Source organism: Sus scrofa, chromosome 6, assembly GCF_000003025.6.
Source record: "Sus scrofa isolate TJ Tabasco breed Duroc chromosome 6, Sscrofa11.1, whole genome shotgun sequence".
Lineage (NCBI taxonomy): Eukaryota > Metazoa > Chordata > Mammalia > Artiodactyla > Suidae > Sus > Sus scrofa.
Genome location: NC_010448.4, coordinates 90,288,920 through 90,313,102, shown reverse-complemented (window position 1 = coordinate 90,313,102; position 24,183 = coordinate 90,288,920). Strand labels below are relative to the sequence as shown.

Here is a 24,183-nt window from a genome sequence, read left to right as displayed (position 1 = left end):
TATATACCCCTTTTAGTGAAACATCTCTTTTTTCGTATTTTGCTGATTTTCTAGTTGGATTAGTTAGATCCTGCCTTGTTCACAGTCTTAGGAGAAAAGCATTCAGTCTTTTCCCATTGTGTGATGTTAGCTATAGGATTTTTGTAGAGGCTTTTATCAAGTCAGGAAGTTTGCTTCTATTCTTAAGGGTTTTTTGTTTTTGTTTTTGTTTTTCTTAGGGCTGCACCGTGGCATATGGAGGTTCCCAGGCTAGGATTCAAATCAGAGCTACAGCTGCCGACCTATGCCACAGCCACAGCAGCGTGGGATCCGAGCCATGTCTGTGACCTACACCAGAGCTCACAGCAATGCTGGATCCCTGACCCACTGAGTGAGGCCAGGGATTGAACCCACATCCTCATGGATACTAGTAAGACTCATTTACACTGAGCCATGAAGGGAACTCCTATTCTTAAGTTTATGAAATATTTTGTTGTTTGTTTATTTGTTTGTTGTTGTCCTTTGCCAGTGCCTGTGACATGCGGAAGTTCCTGGGCCAGGGGCTGAACCCGTGCCACACAACAGCGACCTGAGCTGCTGGAGTGACAACAATGGATCCTTAACCCACTGCACCATGAGGGAATTCCAAAAGTTTTTGTTTTGTTTTGTTTTGTTTTTAAATCAGGAATGAGTGTTGAATTTCATCAACTGTTTTTTCTGCATCAATTGATATAGTCATGTGATTTTTCTACTTTCAACCTGTTAATGTGGTGCATTGCATTGATTGGTTTTCAAACATTGAACCAGCTCTGCATCCTTGAAATAAACCCTTCTTGGTTATGGTGTACAATTATTTTTATGTATTGCTGAATTCTCTCTGCTAAATTTTTTGGGGGGCAGGGAGCTGTGCATATGGAAGTTCCTGGGCCAGGGGTTGAACCTGTGCCACAGCAGCGACCCAAGCCACTGCACTGACAATGCTGGATCTTTAGCCCCCTGTGTCACAACAGAAATCTTTCTCTGCTAATACTTTGTAAAGGCGTTTTGTGTTTTTATTCTGTGGGATATTGGTCTTTAGTTTTCTTTATTTGTACTATTTGGTTTTGGTATAAGGATAATACTCACCTCATAAAATGATTTTGTCTTTTTGTCTTTTGTTGTTGTTGTTGTTGTTGTTGTTGTTGCTATTTCTTGGGCCGCTCCCGCGGCATATGGAGGTTCCCAGGCTAGGGGTTGAATCGGAACTGTAGCCACCGGCCTACGCCAGAGCCACAGCAACGCGGGATCCGAGCCGCGTCTGCAACCTACACCACAGCTCACGGCAACGCCGGATCGTTAACCCACTGAGCAAGGGCAGGGACCGAACCCGCAACCTCATGGTTCCTAGTCGGATTCGTTAACCACTGCGCCACGACGGGAACTCCTCATAAAATGATTTTGGAAGTGCTCCTTAATTCTCTATTTCCTAGAAGGGATCATACAGAATTGGTGTAAATTCTTTATATATTTGGTAGAATTCTCTGTTGAAACCTTCTGGGCCTGGGTCTTTCTTTTTGGGGAGTTTTAAAATGAACTAATTCAATTTCCTTGGTAGCTATAGGCCTATTCAAATGATGTATTTCATATTGGGAAGGTTATGAAAGTTGATTCTTTCAAGGAACTGGTCTATGTCATCTAATTTTTCAAATGTATGTGTGTAATTTTGTGGTATTTTCTTATTATCATTTTGGTAACTACAGGCTCTGTTTTCCTTAACCCTTGGCAACTCTGGATATTTGCCAATCTGATAGGTGAAAAATGAGTCTTGTGGATTTAGTATGCATATATTTTTATTAAAGTATAGTTGATTTAGTGTGTTGTGTCAATTTTGCCATACAAAATAGTGACCCAGTCACACACACACACACACACACACACACACACACATTCTTTTTCTCATATTGTCTTCCATCATGTTCTATCCCAAGAGACTGCATATAGTTCCCTCTGCTGTACAGTAGGATATCATTGCTTATCCATTTTAAATGTAATAGTTTGCATCACCAACCTCAAACTTCCTGTCCATCCCACTCCCTCCCCCTCCCCCTTGGCAACCACAAGTCTCTTCTCTATGTCTGTGAGTCTGTTTGTGTCTTTTGTAGATATGTTCATTTGTGCCATATTTTAGATTCCACATAAGTGATATCTATGAGAGTGTCTAGTTGCATCCATGTTGCTGCAAATGACATTAGTTCATTCTTTTTTATGGCTGAGTAGTATTCCATTGTATATATGTACCATATCTTCTTCATCCATTCATCTGTCAATGGACATTTAGGTTGTTTCCATGTCTTGGCTACTGTGAATAGTGCTGCAGTGAACACAGGGGTGCATGTATCTTTTTGAATTATAGTTTTGTCTGGATATATGCCCAGGAGTGGAATTGCTGGATCATATGGTAGACAAAGGAGGCAAGAACATACAGTGGAGAAAAGATAGTCTCTTTAATAAGTGGTGCTGGGAAAACTGGACAGCTGCATATAAAAGAATGAAATTAGAACATTATCTAACACCATAAATAAAAATAAACTCAAAATGGAGTAAATACCTAAATGTAAGGCCAGATGCTGTAAAATTCATAGAGGAAAACATAGGCAGAACATTTTTTGCCATAAATTGCAGCAACATCTTGTTTGATCTACCTCCTAGAATAATGACAATAAAAACAACAATTAACCATTGGGACCTAATTAAACTCAGAAGCTTTTGTACAGCAAAGGAAATCTTAAAACAACAACAATAAAAAGATAACCCAGGAGTTCCCGTCGTGGCGCAGTGGTTAACGAATCTGACTAGGAACCATGAGGTTGCGGGTTTGATCCCTGCCCTTGCTCAGTGGGTTAACGATCCGGTGTTACTGTGAGCAGTGGTATAGGTTGCAGGCACGGCTTGGATCCTGTGTTGCTGTGGCTCTGGCGTAGGCCAGCGACTACAGCTCCGATTCGACCCCTAGCCTGGAAACCTCCATATGCTGCAGGAGCTGCCAAGAAATGGCAAAAAGCAAAAAAAAAAAAAAAAAAAAAAAAAAAAACCGAACTGTAACACTTTCTGTACAGTAGAAATTAACACACTATAAATCACTATACCTTAATAAAAATTTTTTACAAAGAAAAAAAGAAAGACAGCCCACAGAATGGGAGAAAATATTTGCAAATGATGCAACCGATGAGGGCCTAATCTCCAAAATATACAAATAACTCATTCAATTTAACAACAAAAAACAAACAACCCAATCGAAAAATGGGCAGAAGACCCAAATAGACATTTCTTCAAAGAAAACATATGGATGGCCAATAGGCACATGAAAAGACGCTCAACACCACGAATTATCAGAGAAATGCACATTAAACCTACAATGAGGATTGGTCAGAATCACTATCATTAACAAGTCTGTAAATAACAAATGCTCTCTGGAGGGTGTAGAGAAAAGGGAACCCTCCTACACTGTTGGCGGGAATGTAAATTGGTACAACCACTGTGGAAAACAGTATGACGTTTCCTCAGAAAGCTAAATATAGTTTTCATATGTTGATATTAATTCATATTTTTGATGTCATCTTTTCATTTTTTTGTATCTTTTGCTCTTTTACTTCTTCCCTATTTGTTTTTTCATATTGCTCCGTAAGTGTTCTTTATAGGTTATGAATACTAACCCTCTCCAGTCATGTATGTTATACATGATCTTCCCAGTTTGCACTTTCATCTTTATCTTTTTTACTGTTTCTTTTGGTCCACATACATGCCTTTAATTGTTATATAATTAAATCAGTCAACATTTTCCTTTAAGGCCTCTAGGGTTTCATGCTGTATCCTTCAGTACTCCATCAATTTTAAGAGATAGAACCCAATCATCTAGGTTGAGAGAGAAAGAAAGGAAGGAGGGAGGGAGGGAGGAAGGAGGGAGGAAGAGAAAGAGGAAAAGCAAGAGAGAGGGAAGGAGGGAGGAGAGAAATAAAGGAAAGGGAAACAAAGGAAAAAGGAGGAAGAGGAAAGAAAGAAGTACAGATGTGGGCTTATGTAACTGGGTGCTGCAAAGGTAGCTCTTTCTGTGCGGCTGGATTAAGAGTCTGCACAATACATCATCAGCGTTGTGTCTCTCCTCTTACCACTCAGCTTTGTCTCTATCTGTATGAGATATCATTTTCTCTAAAGCAGATAGTCTCTGTGTAATGATAAGAAAAAACTGCTGGCAATCCCGAGCTTACATTCTAGTGATTTAGAACCTCCAAATAAAAGACTCTGCAAATCATCTCCCATGGAAGGAGTCAGAATGACTCTGCTGCGGCTACGTCCCCTCTTCTCTCTGCTCTGTGCTTTGAACCCATCCATAAAGATGAGAGATGTGCCACGATTCATCCTTTGTCCAGGTCTGTGGCCAGTGAGCTGGGAGGGTACCTGTCAGAAGCCCATGCAATGGCAGCTCTCTAGAAGAATGATGGATAGAAGCCAAATGGAAAGACCTTCCCCAGCATAAGAGGATTAAAAAAATAGTTTGTTTCCTTTTGGTATGTATGGTTTCATTGTTTTACATATAAATTTTTGACCCATGTGAGAAGGTGAGGGAGAGACAGGAAGATGGGACAGAGAAGGGGAGAAAATATAAGGGATCCTTTGCTGGGTGTTTTGATATCTGAAGAGAAGATGACTTGGTCACCTATTTCACACTTTGATTACTCTTCCTTAAGTTTATTCTGAGTTAACGGGAATCTGACAAGATTAGGTTGGTGGGAAGGGCACGGGCTTCACCTAGCACAGGGCTTTTCATGGTGGGCATTAGTAAATATTTAATTTAATTTGTTTGAACCCAATACTCATGCCCTCCAGGGACACCTGGATGTCCAGATATTATATAGCACTGGGAGGCATAGAGATGGAGCCAATAGCACCGCAGATATCCCAAACTGCCTAAAAATGGTGGTAAAGGTACACCTTGAATTCCATCTCAGAGTCTTGCCAGGTGGGGCAAGGCAGATGAGCCTCAGGGACAAAGGACAAATGTGGCAGGAGCCTGGTCACCCCACCACCACCACCACCGTTGTGCACCATCACATCACCTGTGGGGGCCATTGTGTGTGGACACCCAGCAGTGGACAACTGCTTTCCTAAAATATGTCCCCAGGTGTTCAGTGAAAGCTTCACTATTTTATCTTTTTACCATTAGAAGAATCTTTTAAAAATGACTCTCTTGTGCTAAAAACATATTATTTCAGGTTCAACAATTCCTTTTGTTTCACCCCTGTTTCTTTTTGCTCCCTTAACTTGCAGGAGAAAAATGTGAAGCGTTTAAACTTTAAAAGCACGTAGGATATGATTCCATTTGTATGAAATTATTTCATTGAATATGATTCGAACTACTGATCCCTTCCATCTCTTTGTATGTCAACTGCCAGGAATGATTATTTCTAGATTGCATTGGGTTTTTATTTTTGGCTTTCATCTCTTAAAAATAATAAGCCCTTATCATTTCTCTAAAAGCAGTAGAACTACTCCTTTTAAAGAATAAAGTCTATGATGAGAAGCATCCCCATTCCGCTACGTAGAGTTGGACATATTTTCCTCCATATGTGACTAAATATTGTCTATTGGCGATTATTTGTTGTAAATTTGTAGCGAAGTCTATCCAGAGCCTCAAGGGACCTCAGCCAGAAAGGGAAGAGTCAGGAGAAGAAACTGGAGGAGGAGAGAGACATAAGTAAGGCAGGCTTCCAGGGTTGGGGGTAGCCCATGGCTTCAGGGAAATAGCCCTCCGTATTTCTAGGGCTGGTCTCCATCAGTTCTGCTGGGAATTCCTTCATCTTGGAACACCTTGCATGTTCCTGGAGTTCGGCTTCTTCCATATCCCTCCCTGTGCCTAGATCAGCACTGCACATCCAGCAGGCGCTCAGTAAATGCAGTTCCCAACAGGGACATCCTCCCTCAATCTCACCTCTTTGTCTTTCAGACTCACTGGCTTTCAGCTGCCGGCCACCATCGTCAGCGCTGCCACCACCCTCTCTCTGCGCCTCATCAGTGACTATGCAGTCAGCGCGCAGGGTTTTCATGCCAGCTACGAAGGTAGGTGCCTCGCCCGGCCACGGGAGTCCGATGTGTGAGGTCCCGGTCACCGCAGGCGGGACTGCGCTGCTCTCAGCCGTCTCGAAGGGCATCTTCAGATTCAGAGCTTGAGTCTGTCCTAACGAGGCTGGTTGCTAACCAGTAACTCAGTTACTTAAATTGCCCCTGCCGTGTTTCTGGGAAACTGAGACGTGAAATCAAAACTGAGCTGCAGTCCTTTATCCTGAGGGCCTGGTGACATCTCCTTCTCTCCCCTTAACTGAGTTTTGTTGTGTTTTTCTTTTTTTTTTTTTTTAATTGGGTTTTCTCTTGGGCTTCATTGTATCATAAGGTGCCTCAGCTTGGTTTTGGAAATAAGAGAGATATAAGCCCTAGTAAAAGACATAAAATGAGTAGCTGAAAAAATTTTTTTTGCTCACTCTAGTGCAAAGAGTCAGTTTTATGTCATTCAGAGAAGAACAATCAATTTTTCCTTAATAGCACAGATAAGGGTTTCTTGGTTTGAGTTATGCAAATAATTTCCACTTCTCTCAGCCTGTTTAAATATGGTGTTAGCATTCAAATTAACACTAATATCTTCAGATTATACACTATTATTATTATTAACTTTATTATGTTAGTTCAGAAGGTGGTACTTCTAGATCGCTGTCATTTCCCTGGGAAATTTCCATCTCATTAATAGGTAATTATGCTGCTCCTGGCTAGACCTACACTGCTATTTCGTGTTGAGATCATTAATAGGCATATTTTAAGACTGTTAATGATAATTAATAACAATAATGACATAACACCCTAGTAAAGCATGCCAGTTATTCAAAAGCTTTCTTCCTCTTGCCTGTAAGAACTTAAAGAATAAGCGATGCTTTCTTGAATAAAGCTATAGCAATATAGAAATAGATACCCTCTTTGTCTTGGCTAGGAGTACACCATGGAAAGAAGGCATATCCTACCTCCTTGGCAAAATTCACCGCTTTTAGCAAGGAGTATGGGGGACAGTTTGGTGCCTTAACCTAAGTGACAGAGGGCTCCTGAGAAGGTCTCAGTTATTTTTAACTAAAAGTACTGAGAAGGTTCCAGAGAAAGTTTGCTACACCTTTAACTGAGGGCTTCAGACCTAACTCCAGATTGATTTAATTGAGGGCTCCTGAGACGACCTACCATGTCTTTAAAGTGAATTCTTCTAAGATAGCCTAATTTCTTTGAAAAAATAATCAGTTCTTCCCAAATCAGCCTGTGAGCTTGGTTCTCCTGGTTATGTCCTCACCCTGAACCTTTGGCCTTGAATCCAAACTACTTCTCTTCGAGTCTAAGCTACAACCTCCTAAGAGAGGCCTCTTCAGAAGCTTCTTCTACTCCATGTTGGCTTTGAGGAGACTGACTGTATTTGGGAATGGTGGGGGCAGTGAGACAGTGACACTAGAGGTGGTGACAGCAGATATCCCAGGAGGCACTGACACAGGGGGATCCGGCTGGACCCTCCTGGTGTCCTTGTAGGTATTTGTCTGAGACCTGGACTTTTGTGAGGCTTTTGGAAAAAAGTGTCCTACTGAACTCTGACCACACTACCCCCTCCCTGGGAAAAAATGTCAAGTGCTTCTCCATCAGGAGGAGCAGAGGTGAAGCTGCATTGAGAGAGCCCTTTAAAATAAGAGGTTTTACCTTTCCACAGAAAAGAAAATCATGGACTTGCAGAATAGACTTGTGGTTGCCAAGGGGGAGGAGAAGGGAGAGGGGTGGTTGGGGAGCTTAGGGTTAATAGATACAAACTATTGCCTTTGGAATGGATTAGCAATGAGATCCTGCTGTGAGGCACTGGGAACTATGTCTAGTCACTTATGATGGAGCATGATAATGTGAGAAAATAGAATGTGTACATGTAGGAGTTCCCGTCCTGGCGCAGTGGTTAACGAATCCAACTAGGAACCATGAGGTTGCGGGTTCGATCTCTGGCCTTGCTCAGTGGGTTAGGGATCTGGCATTGCTGTGAGCTGAGGTATGGGTCGCAGACGCAGCTCGGATCCTGTGTTGCTGTGGCTCTGGCGTAGGCCGGCGGCTACAGCTCTGATTGGACCCCTAGCCTGGGAACCTCCATATACCTCAGGAGTGGCCCTAGAAAAGGCAAAAAGACAAAAAAAAATTAAAAAAATAAAATTTAAAAAAAGATGTAAGGGTTTGTATTTCCAATTCCACTCTCAAGGGTACAAATAAAGTATACTTATTAGTGGGAAAAAAAAAAAAAAACCAGAGGTTCTAGCCTGGAATTCATGGGGAAGTTACCGTAGGGCATCAAATGTCTGCAAACCCCTTGTAAATTGAAGCGTCATTCCAAATGTAGAAGGGAGTGTGTATTTTTTTTTTCTTGGGAAGGTCTAGAACAGGGATCAACAAAATATGAACCCCCTGGCTCAATCCAGCTCCTGACATGTTTTTGTAAAGAAAGTTTTATCAGAACACAGCCAAGGAGTTCCCATTGTGGCGCAGCACTAAAGAACTCGACTGGTATCCATGAGGATGAGGGTTCAATCCCTGGCCTTGATCAGTGGGTTAAGGATCTGGTGTTGCCGTGAGCTGTGGTGTAGATCACAGATGTGGCTCGGATCCCACATTGCTGTCACTGTGGTGTAGGCTTTGCAGCCGCTGCTCCAATTCAGCCCCTAGCCTGGGAACTTCCATATGCCACGGGTGTGGCTCTGAAAAGCCAAAAAAAAAAAAAAAAAAAGAGGAACACAGCCAAGCCCATTTACGGACATTGTCTATGACTGTTTGTATGCACTACAACTTCGGAATTGAGTTTTTGCCACAGAGACCACACAGCCTGCAAAATCAAAAATATTTACCATCTGGCCCTTTACAGAAAAAGTTTGATGACCCCTAGTCTAGAGCTGTGTTATCCTCTACAGTAGTATTTAATCGTATGCCATTGTCAATATTTAAATTAATAAAAATTCAAGAAAGTTTGAAACTCAGTTTCTCAGTTGTGCTAGCCTCCTGCCAAGTGTTTGGCTGCCCCACGTGGCTGGTGGCTTCCATACTGGGCAGCACAGCTAGAGAACATTTCTATCGTTGCAGAAAATCCTTTTAGATGGGGCCGAGCTAGGGCTTCCTTCAGATTTATGAAGGGTCTGTGATTCAAACAAGGTTACAAAACATTAGGGTAAAGTGGAAGGCAGTGGGTCCCTCCTCCCAGCTGCCTGGCTCAGCAGAAGAAGGACCAGTGGGGCAAAGGGAAGGCCCTGCCCTATCTCAGCCACATAATGGGATCAGGTCTCTTAATCATTGGCACTGAGAGGACAGAGGCTCCAGGTGAGGCCCAGGCAAACAGGTTGCTCTAGCTGAGTGAGTCTCTCTCTGCAGTCACCTGGGCAGGGTTTCTGCCAACCCCACAGCCTGGGGATCTTTGTGCTCCCTGGCAGAGTGGCTCCCAGATGTTGGGGCTGCCAAGAGAGACAGGTGCAGGGAAGCCAAGGCTGGGGCTGTCACCAAATCTCACTGATCTGGCTCAGGACTGGACCATGGGGCAATTGTGCATCCAGAGCAGTTCACATTGCACTGACGTCTGGGAAACCCATCGTGGAGGGGCCAGGAGGGACCATGGGAAGAACCAGGAGGAACTGGTGACCAACCGCATGACCTGTTGCATCCACAGCCATCCTGGGTCCTTTCTGTCACTGGACTTATCAACAAGGCACAGGATAATCCCATATTTAGGGATTTATTGATAAAAGAGTCCTTGGATCTATAACTGACCAACTGGGTAAACTTGGGAAGGTTTTTTTAAACTCCCTGGGCCTCACTGAGGGGAAAGGGTGATCCAGTGATCCACAAGACAATGAAGATCTGGCTCTCAGGGAAAGAAGTCATCTCCTCCCCATGGCAGAGCCCACCTTAGTCATTTTTGCCAGACAGCAAGCAGACAGACAGACAGACAGGCTCTAGAGGAAACCCACTCCCACCCCCCACCATCAGCTCGGACTGCCTCCAATCAGCAGCCTCCTCACATTCACTATCCTGGATGTCGCTGGACCTGTTTAAAAACAACATCAGGGCCCTGCTTTCTGTAGCTCCCCTTGGCTGATGTCCCCGAAAAGTCTGCTATCAAAGGGAGTTTGATCCTCCTCCACCCTCCTTGGGAGAGTGAGAAGTGCAGATAAGGAACTGAACTGCTGCAAGGGATTTGGAAGGAAGGTGAAGTCAGGTGAAGGGTGTCAGCTCCTCGCTGCTGCTGCTTCAAGGGGAAGATCAAAAAGGCCAGTCGTCAAAGCCTGAGATGACAGGAGATGCTTGAGTTGTAATCCCCGGGGGCAGGAGTGCGGGCTGTGGCTGTGGACGGGTGGGGAGGGGATCAACTTGTATGAAGCACTGACTCTGTGCCAGGCACTTTACATACATTATCTCATTTAATCCCCACGGCAGCCTGCTGGACAGACCTCACTATCTCCATCTTACAGATGTTCGAGCAGGGACGCAGGAGTTTTGTGTTCAGCTTTAAAGCTACTTGAGGGCCAGGGGTTTGAATGTGGCCTTTTCTGAACTCCCTGCAGAACTCCTAGAGGAAAGCAGACTGGTGACTCCCGCTCATGGGCAGGTAAACCGAAGCTCTCAGAGGCAGGGAGGACATACAAAGCCTTTCTTAATCTTAGATCACCTCCAGGCTGGTGTCGGTCATCCCAGGGAGGTGACAAGAGATGTGTCCAGGGCTTCTCAGCTAGGGTTGCCAGATAAAATAAAGGCTGCCTGGTTAATTGGATTTTTAGATTCTTTGAATTTTTTAAAATTTGGAAACATTTTAATATAAGTATATCCCAAATATTTCGTGGGATATACTTACACTAAAATTTTTACCTCTTGTTTGACTGAAATTCGCATGTCACAGAGCATTGTGTATTTTTATTGGCTACATCTGGCAACCCCATTCCCAGCTCTGAGCCCACTTACCCACTCCTCTTCCTGGCACCTGGAACTGCCCCTGTCCAGCTCTTCCCAGCTCTGGCTGCCCACCCACTCCAGGGAACCGGGCCTCATCTTGCCCTTCCAGTGAGCATCCATTTGACACCTCTCTGCACCCCCTACCCATGTGCACAGAGATGCAAATCCATGTCCCTTGGGTTACGTGTATATGCAGTTTGTAGGCTGGTTAATAAAGCTGACTATGCTAATGAAAGTAGCTCTGTTTGCCCTTCCTAATGAATATCAGTGAAGGATCCACTGTGGTTTGTCTACACCACAATTATTTAACCAGTCACCTTCCATGGACATTTAAGTGAAGAACATCCTTGTACATACAATTTAAAGCCTTGTCTAGTTATCTTAGAATAAATTCTCGAAAGTGCAGTTGCAGGGTCAGAGAGTGTGTCGATTTTCTGTTTTAATACATAATCCCACAGGGTCTGTAGGAAGAGTACTGAGACACACCTCCACTGAGAGGGCGTAAGAGTGCCCAGCCCCCCCTCTTTGCCTATGTTGCGTGTTGGGGAGTTTTAAGTTAGGTTCATTGATTAATGTGGGAGAGATGAAATCTCATTTGTGCTTATAATTTGCATCTCTCTGATGAAAGGGAAGGTTGCGCACCTGCCATCACTTTCTGGCCTTTTGTAGATCATTTTGTAAATTGCCTGTCCCTGTCTCTGCCTACTTTTCTTTAGGGGTGTTAGTGTTTTTTTTTTTTCCTTCTTATCCCTTTTGCAAGCAGTTTGTATATTAAGGATATGAATATTATGTTTCCTTTTGATGTGCCAACATTTTAATTTTGATGTCACAAATTTTTTAATTTTTAATTTTTCCCTTATCATCGTGGGTGTTATGCTTAGAAAGGCCTTTTCCATGCCAAGATCAGTTAAATACTCATTTCAATGTTCCTCTTTATTCTTATAGCATTTTATTTTTCCACTGCACTTTTTTTTCTTTTTTCTTTTTTTAAGGGCCGTAGCTGCAGCACATGGAAGTTCCTAGGCTAGGGGTTGAATTGGAGCTGCAGCTGCCAGCCTACACCATAGTCACAGCAATGCCAGATCTGAACCAAATCTGTGACCTACACTGCAGCTCGTGGCAGCACCAGATCCCTAACCCACTGAGTGAGGCAAGGGATCGAATCTGCATCCTCAGATACCAGGTTCTTTATTTTCTTTCTTGTAAACTCAGATTCTTTGGAGTAAAGCAGGCTTTTATGTTCACAAGGTTATTTGTGAATTGCAAAATATTAGCCCCTGTATCCCCCCATTCAGTCTGGGCTACCACAATCAGACAGACGGAAAACACAAGGATGCTTTCTTCTTGCGTCTGTTGTGGAAACCTGAGTAGCAGGAGTTCCCGTTGTGGCGCAGCAGAGACGAATCCGACTAGGAACCATGAAGTTGCGGGTTCGATCCCTCGCCTCACGCAGTGGGTTAAGGATCCGGCATTACTGTGAGCTGGGGTGTAGGTCACAGACTTGGCTCGGATCTGGTGTTGCTGTGGCTCTGGCGTAGGCCGGCAGCTACAGCTCCGATTAGACCCCTAGCCTGGGAACCTCTATATGCTGTGAGTGCAGCCCTAGAAAAGGCAAAAAGACAAAAAAAAAAAAAAAAAAAAAAAAAAGAAAAGAAAGAAAGAAAGAAAGAAAAAGAAAAAGAAACCTGAGTAGCAGACAGTAACTGCTCCAGCCCTGTCAAGTAGATGCATTCTAGTCAGGTTCTTAACCACTGAGCCACAACGGGAGCTCCCCATTGCACTTTTAAATCCCTCTGGAATTCAGCAGTGTTTGTCATAGCTTCAGTGACTTTCTGGCTGTGACTCTTCAGCACTCGTGGTGTGTCTTTCTGTCTGTCTTTCAGTATGTGGGAGCCTCTTACTTCCTGATTTGCCCCCCTCTCCACCGGAGGTGTTCTCTCCCTGGTGTTTCTAGTCTCGCTGCCCTTTAGACATCGTTTCTCCCACCAAAGCTCTCAGGCTTCACACCATCCACACATAATTCTCAGTCATTGTGTGGGATTGGTTCTGTCTCTCCCAGGCTGATCAGCAAGTAAACAAGAGTTATAAGCACATCAGAAATGTCAATTAGAGTCTCTGCGGGTTTTAATGCCTAATCCTAGCTGCCCCTTTTGCATTTTTGCAGCATTAATCTTGAGCAGTCATTCTGTCAAGGCGAGCTCATCTCTGGGCACTGGCTCTCAGGCTATTTAGGTCTGTTTCATCATCTAGATCTAATAACAGGTATTTCTGTTTGGCTAAATCTAACTGTCATCTTGGGTTCTTACTTTCAAAGATATGAAAGTCTTCCTTAAAAACCAGACCTGTTTCTTTCATTTATTATCCCCACATGGAATTGAGAAGGACAAGGAACACTTGTTTTCGCCAACTCCCTGGTAACCCTAAGGGAAGAGGCTGCGTAGTACAATGATTAAGACCTTAGGTTCTGGATTCCAACATATCTAGAATCAGATCCCATCTCTGCCACTCACTTGCTGTGTGACTTTGGGCACGTTACTGCATTTCTCTGAGCTCTGGCCTCTGCATCTGTAAAATCCAGGTAAGACTAATGCTTCCCAGAGTTGTGAAGATTGAGAATAGAACGCACCACTTGCAGGATGTGCTCAGCACAGGGACTGGCAGAGTGTTGGTGCTCGATTCAGTTTAGCTAATTCATGAAGTCCCTCTCCACCTCCTCTCACTGGCCTGGGATTATTTCAGGAGATGGAAAAAAAGATTTGTCAACTCCATAGTTCAGAGTCCCAGCCCCAACCCAGCCCCTTGGCCCCTAAGTTTGCATAAAATCCTCAAGCCACTTGTTCATGGTGTGTCTGTGCTTCCGAGCAGACCATTCCTTGTGAGGGAAAGGAGCAGAGAGGTCTCCACATCCTCGAGCTTCAGCCTTGCCCAAGAGGGTGCCCATTGGTTGGGGGTGAGGTCGAAGGCTCTGCCCCCTGGTATATTGGAGCTGATACAGCCAATGCCGGGGACTTCACGGCCTCTTCTCTTTGTATCAGAGATGTTGGCTTGAGGGCTAATGGTGCTTAGTGACACATCAGCAGACCCCAGACTGGGGGTCATGGACGTGAAGGCTGTGACTGTCTCTATACACACACACACACATACACACACACGCGTGCGCACGTGTACACACACACCCCTATGAACCCAAATGCCCTTTTCCATCTTTTTTCCATCTAATTCAGAGGCCCTGAAGCCTACCCATGTACCTCTAGTCCACCTGAAGAACTGAGCCCGGAGAGGTGGTCATCACACATCAGGTTGATGGCAGAGATTCTTTAATTCACTGAGCGAACCTGGATTGAGCGCCTACTGTGTGCCGTCCTGATGCTTCCGCCCAGCCTCATCCCCATAGTCACGATTTGCCCCCACGCACCCACATGTCCCAAAGGGGGCAGAATAGCGGAGGAGAAGCTCGATTTCACGCCATGTCTTGGTGAACTTTTGCTCCCCGGGCAAGGTCAGCAATGTCACCTCCCCCTAGGGGCCACAACGTGGTGAAACAGGGTCAAATAGATGCATCTGCATGGGATAGACAAACGGAGATGGAGCGCCCTGGGTCATTCTATCAGCAGAGGCAGGCTGGGGACAGAGTGTGCTTTTTTGGCTTTGGGAGGAGGAGGTGGAGCTGGGGTGATGGTGTCACTTTGCACACAGGGAAATGGAGGTTTCATTCCCTCCTGTAATTAGACCTGCTGATTCCCCTCTCCCGGCCTCTCACACAGTGTCCTCATTCTGAGAGAATTCCCCAGTTCTGGAACGTTCTGCAGAGATCTCAAAATTGGGCTAATGGAAGCTATTTGACCATATACATATATGCCCTGAATATGCAATTTGCACCACTCAGGCCCGACCAACAGGCCTGGCGAGGCCTTGTCTTGGGTGGGAGGCCACGCACATCCATTTCCTCTGCCCTGGAGGGGACAGTGTGTGCTTCCTGAGTGAACCTGCTCCATTTCTGAGGGCTCCGCCTTGGGAGTTGGAGAACATTCCTTTTAATCAGTACTGCAGAGGAGCAAATGAACACAGAGATGTGACATTTGAGACAAACTGGGCAGCATTTCTCCGTAAGTGGGGGGTCGGCATGAATTTCGTAGCGCGTCCTCGATTATCCCACAAAGAGTTCATCATGCATAGTGATATTTACGCCCTTGGGGGAAGACTATGCCCATAGCTTGAAGGTGGTATTATCCCAAATTCTAGTGCCCTGACCTTCCTCACGTCAGGGTGGCAGAAGTCAAGGTGAGGAGGGGGAAGGAGTGCTTTCAGGTGGCTGGAGGACCTGCAGGTAAAGTCCACTTGGCTTCTCTGTCCCTGTTCATTCATTCATTTCCTCAACAGATATTTATGGCCTACCTGCTCTACGCTAGGTCCCGAGCTAGACCCTGAGGACCATGAGTGAATAAGGGGACCCCATCTTCAAGGAGCTCTGAGAGCTACAGTTGTTGGAGAGAAGTGAGAAAGAGGAGAGGAACAGGGGCCAGGACGAGGGAGGTTCAACCCTAGGGGGCGTTGCCACTTTGGCCATCTCCCAACCTCCCAGAGCTGATTTTTTGCAAAAGCGAAGCTGTCCTACCCACCTCAGTGGTTTGTAATGGGGACTGGAAGAGTTAATGCCTGGCAAGTGCCTGGCACAGAGTCTCTAGTCAAGAAACACCAATTTCTTGAGCAAGTGGAGAAAATTCCTCTCATGCCTGGTTGCGTGTCTGGAGGTCAAGTTTGAGCCCTGCCATGTGTGACCCTGGACAAGGTGCTGAGCCTCTCAGCTCCTTCCTATGGGACATGGGACAACCCTCTCTTCCTTTCAAGGGGAGAGTGAGCATTAGCGGTAAGGTACAGAAAGCACCTAGTGTGACATTTGGCACATAGTAGGCACTCAGTCAAAGGAAGCCCTTATACTAGGACCTGGTGTGTTCTGTAGGAATGAAAAAAAGAATTTCTTTCTTGTGATTAAACCTTTGGTCAAGCCTTGTGGTTCTCCAAGAGTAGGTTCTCCTTGCGGTTCGCCTATTTTTTGTTTCTTCTGTTACCGTAATCTCTTAGTCCAGGGCTTGGCACACAGTAGAAACACTGCCTTATTAGCCAGTGCTTGTCTCTCCTAACCTGGATCTCTGCCAGATCCTGATGGTCAGGGGTCTTCCTTTTCAGCATTCAGGTGGTGGCCACAACATGTTATCACTTTTTTTTTTTTCAGGGCCTCACCTGCACACATGGAAGTTCCCAGGTTAGGGGTCAAATGGACCTGCAGCTGCAGGCCTACACCACAGCCACAGCAACACCAGATCGGAGCCTCATCTGTGACCTACCTGCAGCTTGCGGCAATGCCAAATCCTTAACCCACAGAGAGAGGCCAGGGATCGAACTTGCATCCTTTCAGACACTATGTCAGGTTCTTAACCCACTGAACCACAACAGGAAGTCTGACTAATCACGTCTTAATTCATTCTCTCTGCTCCAAGTCTCATTACTTCTCATATAGGGTTTTGGGGCAAATTAGCACCAGTGGCCACTCTGAGAGAACACAGCCCCGTGAGCGTACGGCTCAGTGAATGTAGTCTGGGTTTTAGTTCTCCTCACCCCTCTGCTGGGGCACCCCTTTGCAGTACTCAACCTGAGCAGCTGTACAAGGTGGCCTTCCTCTTGTGAGACCACAGTCACCCACTGTCCCACAGAGTCAAGGAGTTACTAGAGGCAGGGTGCGAGGGTCTTGGAGAGCTTTCACTTAACACCCTCAATGGCTTCCTGGATGGAGTGCAATCTCTTCGCCTGGCCCTCAAAGCCATGGGCATCAGCCCACATCCACCTCCTGCCTCCTCCAGGCACTGGCCTTTGTCTGGTCTTCAGATGCACATGCTCTGTCTCCCCACTCATCCTTCAGGCACGCGGAGTCCCTTCTCCTGAATCTTCCCTCCTCAACGCAGCCACCCTCCTCTGCTTCATATTTTCCTTCCAATCTCTGCTTAAACCAGATCCTGAGTCGGCCCCTGGTGTCCACACTCCCTTTACTTTCCCTCTTGGCTCCCCAAGCATCCCCTTCCATCACACGCATCCCTCGTGTGTGTGTGTGTGTGTGTGTGTTCCCTGTTCCTCGTTTGCATTCTCCCCTCTAGTGCACACTCCTGCACAGCCAGAGCACATGGTAGAGAACCAAGACAAAAGCTCAGGGTCTGGAGGAAGAATCCAGTTAGTAGCCGGTGTGGGACTTTGAGCAGGTCACTTAATCTCCTCTGACCTCTGCTGTCACAGGGGCAATGATAATAATAATCCCTACACCAAAGGATTATCGCTGGGAAAACATGAGGCAGCATGTGTGCCTGATGGGCAAACACTCAGAAAGCAGATGTGGGAGTTCCCATCATGGCTCAGTGGGTAACGAATCTGACTAGGAGCAATGAGGTTGAGGGTTTGATCCCTGGCCTCGCTCAGTGGGTAAGGATCCAGCATTGCCGTGAGCTGCAGTGTAGGTTGCAGACATAGCTTGGATCCCACATTGCTGTGGCTGTGGTATACGCTGGTGGGTACAGCTCTGATTAGACCCCTAGCCTGGGAACCTCCATATGCCATGGGTGCAGCCCTAGAAAAAGGCAAAAAGACAAAAAAAAAAAAAAAAAGAAAGAAAGAAAGAAAGCAGACATGTGGGCAGTTATGATCATGGTTCACAGCTGCCCCCAGGGTCCAACACATCATAGGTGCTCAATAAACTATGGTTAAATAACTGAGTGGATGAAGGATCATTTCACCCAGTATAAAAGGTCCAGACAGGGAAGGAGATTTGCCCAAGGCTCCTCCATTGAATCCCGGATGCCCTCAGTTAAAAGACACAGTTTTTGTGGGAGGTATCACTAAGAAAGAAAAAGTGCTGCCGATTAAAGTATGACGTGCCATTGATTTTAAGACACATCCCAATTTCAATGATATTTAAATATGGGAAAATGTCCTCCCTAGAACTGATAAAATATGGTAACTGCTTAATTGCTCTTGACCATCCCTCACCTGTGTGAGGCGACCCCTTCTCTGACACAAGGCTCTCCGACGGTCAGGGCTCCTACTTTCAGCATTCAGGTGGTGGCTCTTGCCCGACACGTGATCACCTCTTAATTCGTTCTCTCAGCTCCAAGTCTCATTACTTCTCAATTTTCTGCATTGAACTCTGTTTAACACCTATTAGCGCAGGTCTTCAGCTGATAAATGACCTTCTCGCAGGAGGTGGCAGTATGTGCCAGTCTTGATTCCATCTCCCAAATCTATGCAAAACCCAAACAGAGATCCCTAGGGACCCCTGCCAGCCCCTCCCCTAATGGCCCCCAAGGCACCAAGAATACCACTGGGTAGGGACCTGAATGTGATCTCTCCCATTTGGATGGGCAGCGGGAGGGTCAGCCTTCAACTGCTGCTCTGGCCGTGACCGTAGCTGGACACACTCCTCTGCCTCCTTCCTGTGGACCTGGGTCAGGTGACCCCATCAGCGCTTCCTCCACTGGCCCCACCCTGGAGGTTCAAAGGCGACAGTTCCTTCTAGAGTCTCTTCCTTAGAGGATCTTACCTCCCGACCCATGAGCCGAGCATCAGCAGGGAGAGAACACTGCTTCCTTGCAGAAGTATCAGATTGAATATTCCCATCCCACCTCTTCCCATTAATTGATTGTTTGGCTTTGATTAGCCACTTGTTTTGGATTATTCCTTCCAGCCCTTCCCTTCCTGTGTGGATAATTAAGAGTTGAGCCCACTGACGTTTCATCGGGACGGCGGGGGAGAAAAGCACGTAGGGCGCGGGTGGGAGGTTCTGGTTTGGAGATCTGGTGGTCCGCAGGCTACCTGTCTGTCTCCTTCTGCTTTCCACCTCATTGAATGACAGGCATGTCTGCCAGTTCTGTATCCTCACACACACTCTGGGTCTCTGAGCCCAGGCCCTCAGAGATGAGAGAAACAAAGGTACCAGCTCTTGGTGGGCCCCCTTGACTTGACATGTCCAGCACTGCGGTGGGAGCTTTGTGGACATGTCTACCTCCCAGCAGGCAAGGCCTCAGGAATCCCCATTGTACAGAAGGAAGCGGATGCCCAGAGAAGTTAGTTACCTCGTCTGAGGTTACACAGCACTTAAGGGTCATGCACAGTTTGAAAATCAGTTTGGTTCCAAAGCCCACCTCTGTCCACATGGTGCTGTCTCCCCAGATAAGCCCCATACGGTCCTCCCATGTCTCCTGACCACCCCCCCCCCAGAAAGGAAGGGGCACTGAGAGGCAGAGGGGCCAGTACGTGATGCGAGGGTTCCTCCAGGGCTGGCCGTCCCCAGCCTGCCCTTGCAGAGGGCGTCTTTGCTGCCTGAGACCCTGACTTGTGGGTGGTGGCTTTGCTTCCCTGCTTCTCAACCCTCCTTCCAGCTCTTCACATCCTGCCCCTCCCTTATGCAGCCACAGTTTAGGAGTCATGCAGATTGAGCTTGGTAATGCATTAAATTACCAGAGGTTAGTCTTGTGAAGTAGAGGGGGGCAGAGGAATGGTCAAGCCAGGCATGTTTCAGCCTCAGGGCCACCGTACATTCTATTCCCTTTGCCCTACACTGCTCTGCTCCGGTAGCCCCATAGCTCTCTCTGTTCTTGTTCTTGTCTCTGCTGAAACATCTCTTATCAGAGAGGACTTTCCTGACCACACATATAACACAGCCACCTCACCCCATCCCTCCCTGTCCCTCCCCTGAATGTATAACATAATTGTCTATTGGTTTATTGTCTGGCTCCACTACCAGAATGTGAGTTTCCTGGGTCAAGGGCCTTTGTCTCTTTTGCATTGTTGTTGTTCTCTGCTGAGTCCTTAGCTCCTAGAACAGGTTCTGACCCATGTTAGGTGCTTAATAAATATTTAGTGAATGAATGAATGAAATCAAAGACCAGAAGAAATAAAGAATTATGTGTTTAAGTATATCTGTAAGAAATCCTGAAGTGTGGAAGTGTCAGGAGAAGCTGGGGTGGCAGGAGCTGAGCTGGGGTCAGCTTATGCAGGGACTGGGAGGCCCTGGAAAGAGTTTGGGTTTTCTTCACAGATAGAGGCCATCACCAAAGGGTGATGACACAGGGAGGGAGGTGACACAGTGAGGTTTCTGCTTTAGAGATGGTGAGGAGGGCAGTGGGGAGACTGGAGGCAAGGGAACCAGTCTCGAGCAGGGACCATTGTCCAGCACAGGATGTGCAGGGACCTTTCTCAGCACCAGGGAGGGTGTCAGGATAAGAGGAGAGCTAGCCCAGGCTCACACCACACTGCCCACATTCCCTGTGCGTGGGTATCTAAGCTGCTGGGACAGAAGGAGGGACCCACACATGGAGTAGTTTGACTTTCCCAATGGCTTAAACAAAAACATCGGTGATATTCTTGCCTGTTCCACAGACATTTGTGATGTGATGATAACCCACTAAACAAACTCAGAGTCCCAATGCATAGGTGAATGTTCAAGTGCTGGTATCTCCAGTTTTAAGTGATGTGGATGACGCCCTAGAGATCACACGTGGAAATTTTGCCGAGGATCCAGAGGAAGGAAGAAGAGCAGATGCATTGGGCAATGATGATTATAAGGATGACAATGAATGCGAACATCACTTCAGCTCTTAACAGGTGCCGGGTACTCTTAGGTGTGCCTGACATTTTAGCATTTAATCTTCACAGTCATCCTATGAAGTAGGCACTGTTATTATCCCTGCTTTGCTGATGAGGCACAGAGAAGTTAAGTAACTTGCCTGAGGTCACACAGCTAGTTAGGAGGTAGAATGTGGGTTTGAACCCAGGCATTTCACTTTCAGCCTGCAAAAAGAGAATAAAATCATTTCCCATAGCTGGGACTATTGGATCAAAATGAAACATTCCACTACAGTAGAGAACAATGCCAAGGTTTGTACTTTAAAGGATCTAACCACAGGGAACAATGTAAAAGATCTGTACCATAAAAATCATCTAAAAATGGGGAAAAAACACACAACTGACTGTTGAATAATATTATGCTAAGTATGGCAGGAAATGGTTAATTTCGGTATTTTTGTAATGACCAGCCCAACCGAAGTGGTGAGAAAGGTATCTGGAGTTCACACCAGAGGAAATAGAGGCAGGAGGTCAATACACAGGAAAGCTCTTCGATCTTGCTAGTAATCAAAGTAACGGCAATTACTTTGTCAACAATGAAATGGCACTTTATCCCTAGTAAATCAGCTCAAAGAGCCTTGTGAGGACAGGATGAAGAGCTGGGTGGTTGCAGAGAAACAGGCACACTCACATGTTGCTGGTGGGGATGGAAATTAGTCCTTTGGGAATTCAATTTGACAACATGTATCAAGAGTCATAAAGTACTCATGTCATTTGACCCAGTAATTCCCCTCCTGGGATTATGTCCTATGGAAATAATTCAGCAGAAGAAGAAAGTTATAGGCATGAAAGTGTGGATATCAGCATTATTTATAATGATGAAAAATTGGAAACTGTAAAAATGTCCAACAATAGGGGCGTGACTAGGAAAATTATGGTATATCTACCTAATGGATTTATGCAGCCATTTACAATTATTAATAGCATTATTTAGTAATACAGAAAGATGTTTATGATATTACTTTTCAGTGGAAAAAGCAGAATGCAAAATTGTTTCTCCATATTTAGTACAACCATGAAACTAAGTCTTATGTAGACAGGAACTGGATGGAAATAAATAGGGAACATTTGATATGGGATGGTGGTGAAATTGTGGGTGATTTTTAAAAAAAGGTCCTCTTTTTTTTTTTTTTTTTTTTTTTTTTTACTGTAAACTACATTTAGTTTTTTTTTTTTTTATTATTTTCCCACTGTACAGCAAGGGGGTCAGGTCATCCTTAGATGTATACATTGCAGTTACAGTTTTTTCCCCCACCCTTTTGGCTGCTCTAGTGTTGATTGTATGATAAAGAGCAAACAGGAGAAATTCCACATCTCAAGCAATGAAGTCCTGGCTTATGTGAGAACTACAGAGAGGTTTCAGCTGGCTGTGAACAAGGCGAGCCAAATACCATGTGGCTGGATGGAGAGCAGTCTAAATCCTTCACATAATAAAGCAACAATCAGACAAGGTATTTTTGAGGGTCATGGGCTGTATCTCCCATAAGACTAAAAACAGAGAAGGTGTTTGGGAGGAATGAGTGAGGAAAGTAGGGGTCACCCCACAAAGAACAGTGAAAGAGAAGACCTGGATGTGACTTGAGAATTTGTCGCAGGAAAGACAAGTCATTTTTCTGGATTGCTCCAAAGAGCACAACAGTGTCCGATGCATGGATGTTACCAATAGGCGAATTTCGGCCAGGAATCCAGAAGAAATTTTATACGGCCTTAATTAGCATAAGTTGGAGTAGGCTGCTCTGTGAGGTAATGAGCTCCCCGTCTCTGGAGGTGATCAAGCAAGGACTTGTATGATCAAGGTCTACCCGAGATACTATTGGCATACTTCTAGTGTATGTACTAGATTTCATCAATTTGATATTCCATCAATTGTAAGATGCACTATTATTTTATGCACCATCGAGAAAGAAGAAATGACGTGCACATGTACACACACACAGAGGGAGAGAGAGGAGGAAAGGCGAATCAAATGCAAATGGACACTTAAGAAAAAAAAGAGCAGGAAACTTCAGAGACGTGTCCTGCTGGTAGCCAGCCACACTAGCTTGAGCCCCTGGACCCCAGGCTTATGCACACACATTCTTTTCCTGCTGAGGATTTATTTGGTGTAAGAAGCTTGACTGAACTGGAAAGGGCATTTCCTTAGATGCCTTCTAAAATTCATGACAAATTCAAGAGTCACTAATTCAATGGCTCTGTGATTCTGTAACTCACTACTTTCAATCAGCAACTCCCTATCCATTAATTCAATTGACTTTGATTCCAAAGCATTTTCTAATCTCTAGTACTGGCCTTGGCCCTGCCAATCAAGTCCCATTGATGCTGAGACTGCAGTGATACAGGCACATGGGCAGTCCTCCCGTCCCATAGCCGTCTCTTGACCCACATTCCAGCATCTGTGGGGCTGCGGCAGCCCTGCATCATCCAGGAAGCTGTGGAGGGCTTGAGAAGGCAGGGCCACCTCTCCTGGGGCATCAGTCTCCTGCAGGCACAGGGAAGCCTGGACCCAGTGACCACAGTATCTGCTCATGCCTTTCACCCAGCTTGTCTGCCAGATCCTTCTGGAGGCGGGGGAAATAAGGACAGTAGAATGAGCTTGCATTTTGGGACTCTGTAGTTCTTGGATTAATCTGCCATGCACACTGTATGTTACTTGGGGGATGCTTTATAATAGCTCAGAGCCTCAGTTTTCTCATCTGTAAAATGGAATTAGTACATGAGTATAGTGAGGTAACAGCCGTGCTCATCCATAGCCGTGTCCCAAGGGGGTGGAGTTGGCTTCTTCCTCCAAGACCCCTTCTTGCTCTAGGGCCACTTGAGACTCCTCTAAGGCTTCCCTGTTCATTTCAAATGGAGGGTGAGTGTGGGGAGACTTCCTTCCTGTCTTGGAAAACATGGGAGGCTGTGGTTTCAGCAGCTCCACCCTTCACCAGGCAGGGAGAGCATTCTCTTTGGAGAACAGCACAGACTCAGCTTCCAGGCAGCACATGCACTGGTTGACTTCTGCCTGAGGTGTCGTGAGACACAGAGTCTATTTATTGGTTTATCACTGTCCAGTCAAGCACAAACAGGAGAAAATGTCCCCAGTAGTGTAAAAATTGTTGAAAACTTAGCTTTTTGGTCCTTCCATCCATCCATAAACATGCCTTGTACACCTACTCTGAACAAGGCCTGGGAAAACACAAATGGGCAAGACCTGGTCCTTGACATTGGACAGTCATGATCCAGTTGGGGAGACAGAGAAGAAATCCAGCAGCTGTGATTCAGTGTGACTATTGCCTGAGACCGGAGGGCAAGGGACCTGGTGGTCACTTGCTTAGGCTCAAGGTGGGGTGCATACTGCCACCTGCTGGTTAATCTCCAGGCTGAGTCCACTACACCTTTGACCACTCCCTCACCCCCACTGCAAGGTGAGAACCTGTCTGGGGCATATGAAGAGCAGAGATGAGGCAGTGTGACCAGTAGAGTGAATGGTGGGAAAGGAAGGAGTTAATAAAGTCAGAGAGAAGGGACCAGATCAGA

The 24,183-nt window shown here is 45.7% G+C and overlaps 1 protein-coding gene across 1 annotated transcript in view; it reads left to right on the top strand.

Moving 5' to 3' along the window:
• The window catches only part of CSMD2 (CUB and Sushi multiple domains 2), a 646,642-nt gene that overhangs the window by 111,877 nt on the left and 510,582 nt on the right, over positions 1 to 24,183 (top strand). Inside the window, 1 exon segment of the mRNA XM_021095859.1 lies at positions 5,960 to 6,072. Coding sequence (XP_020951518.1) covers positions 5,960 to 6,072 — 113 coding nt within the window.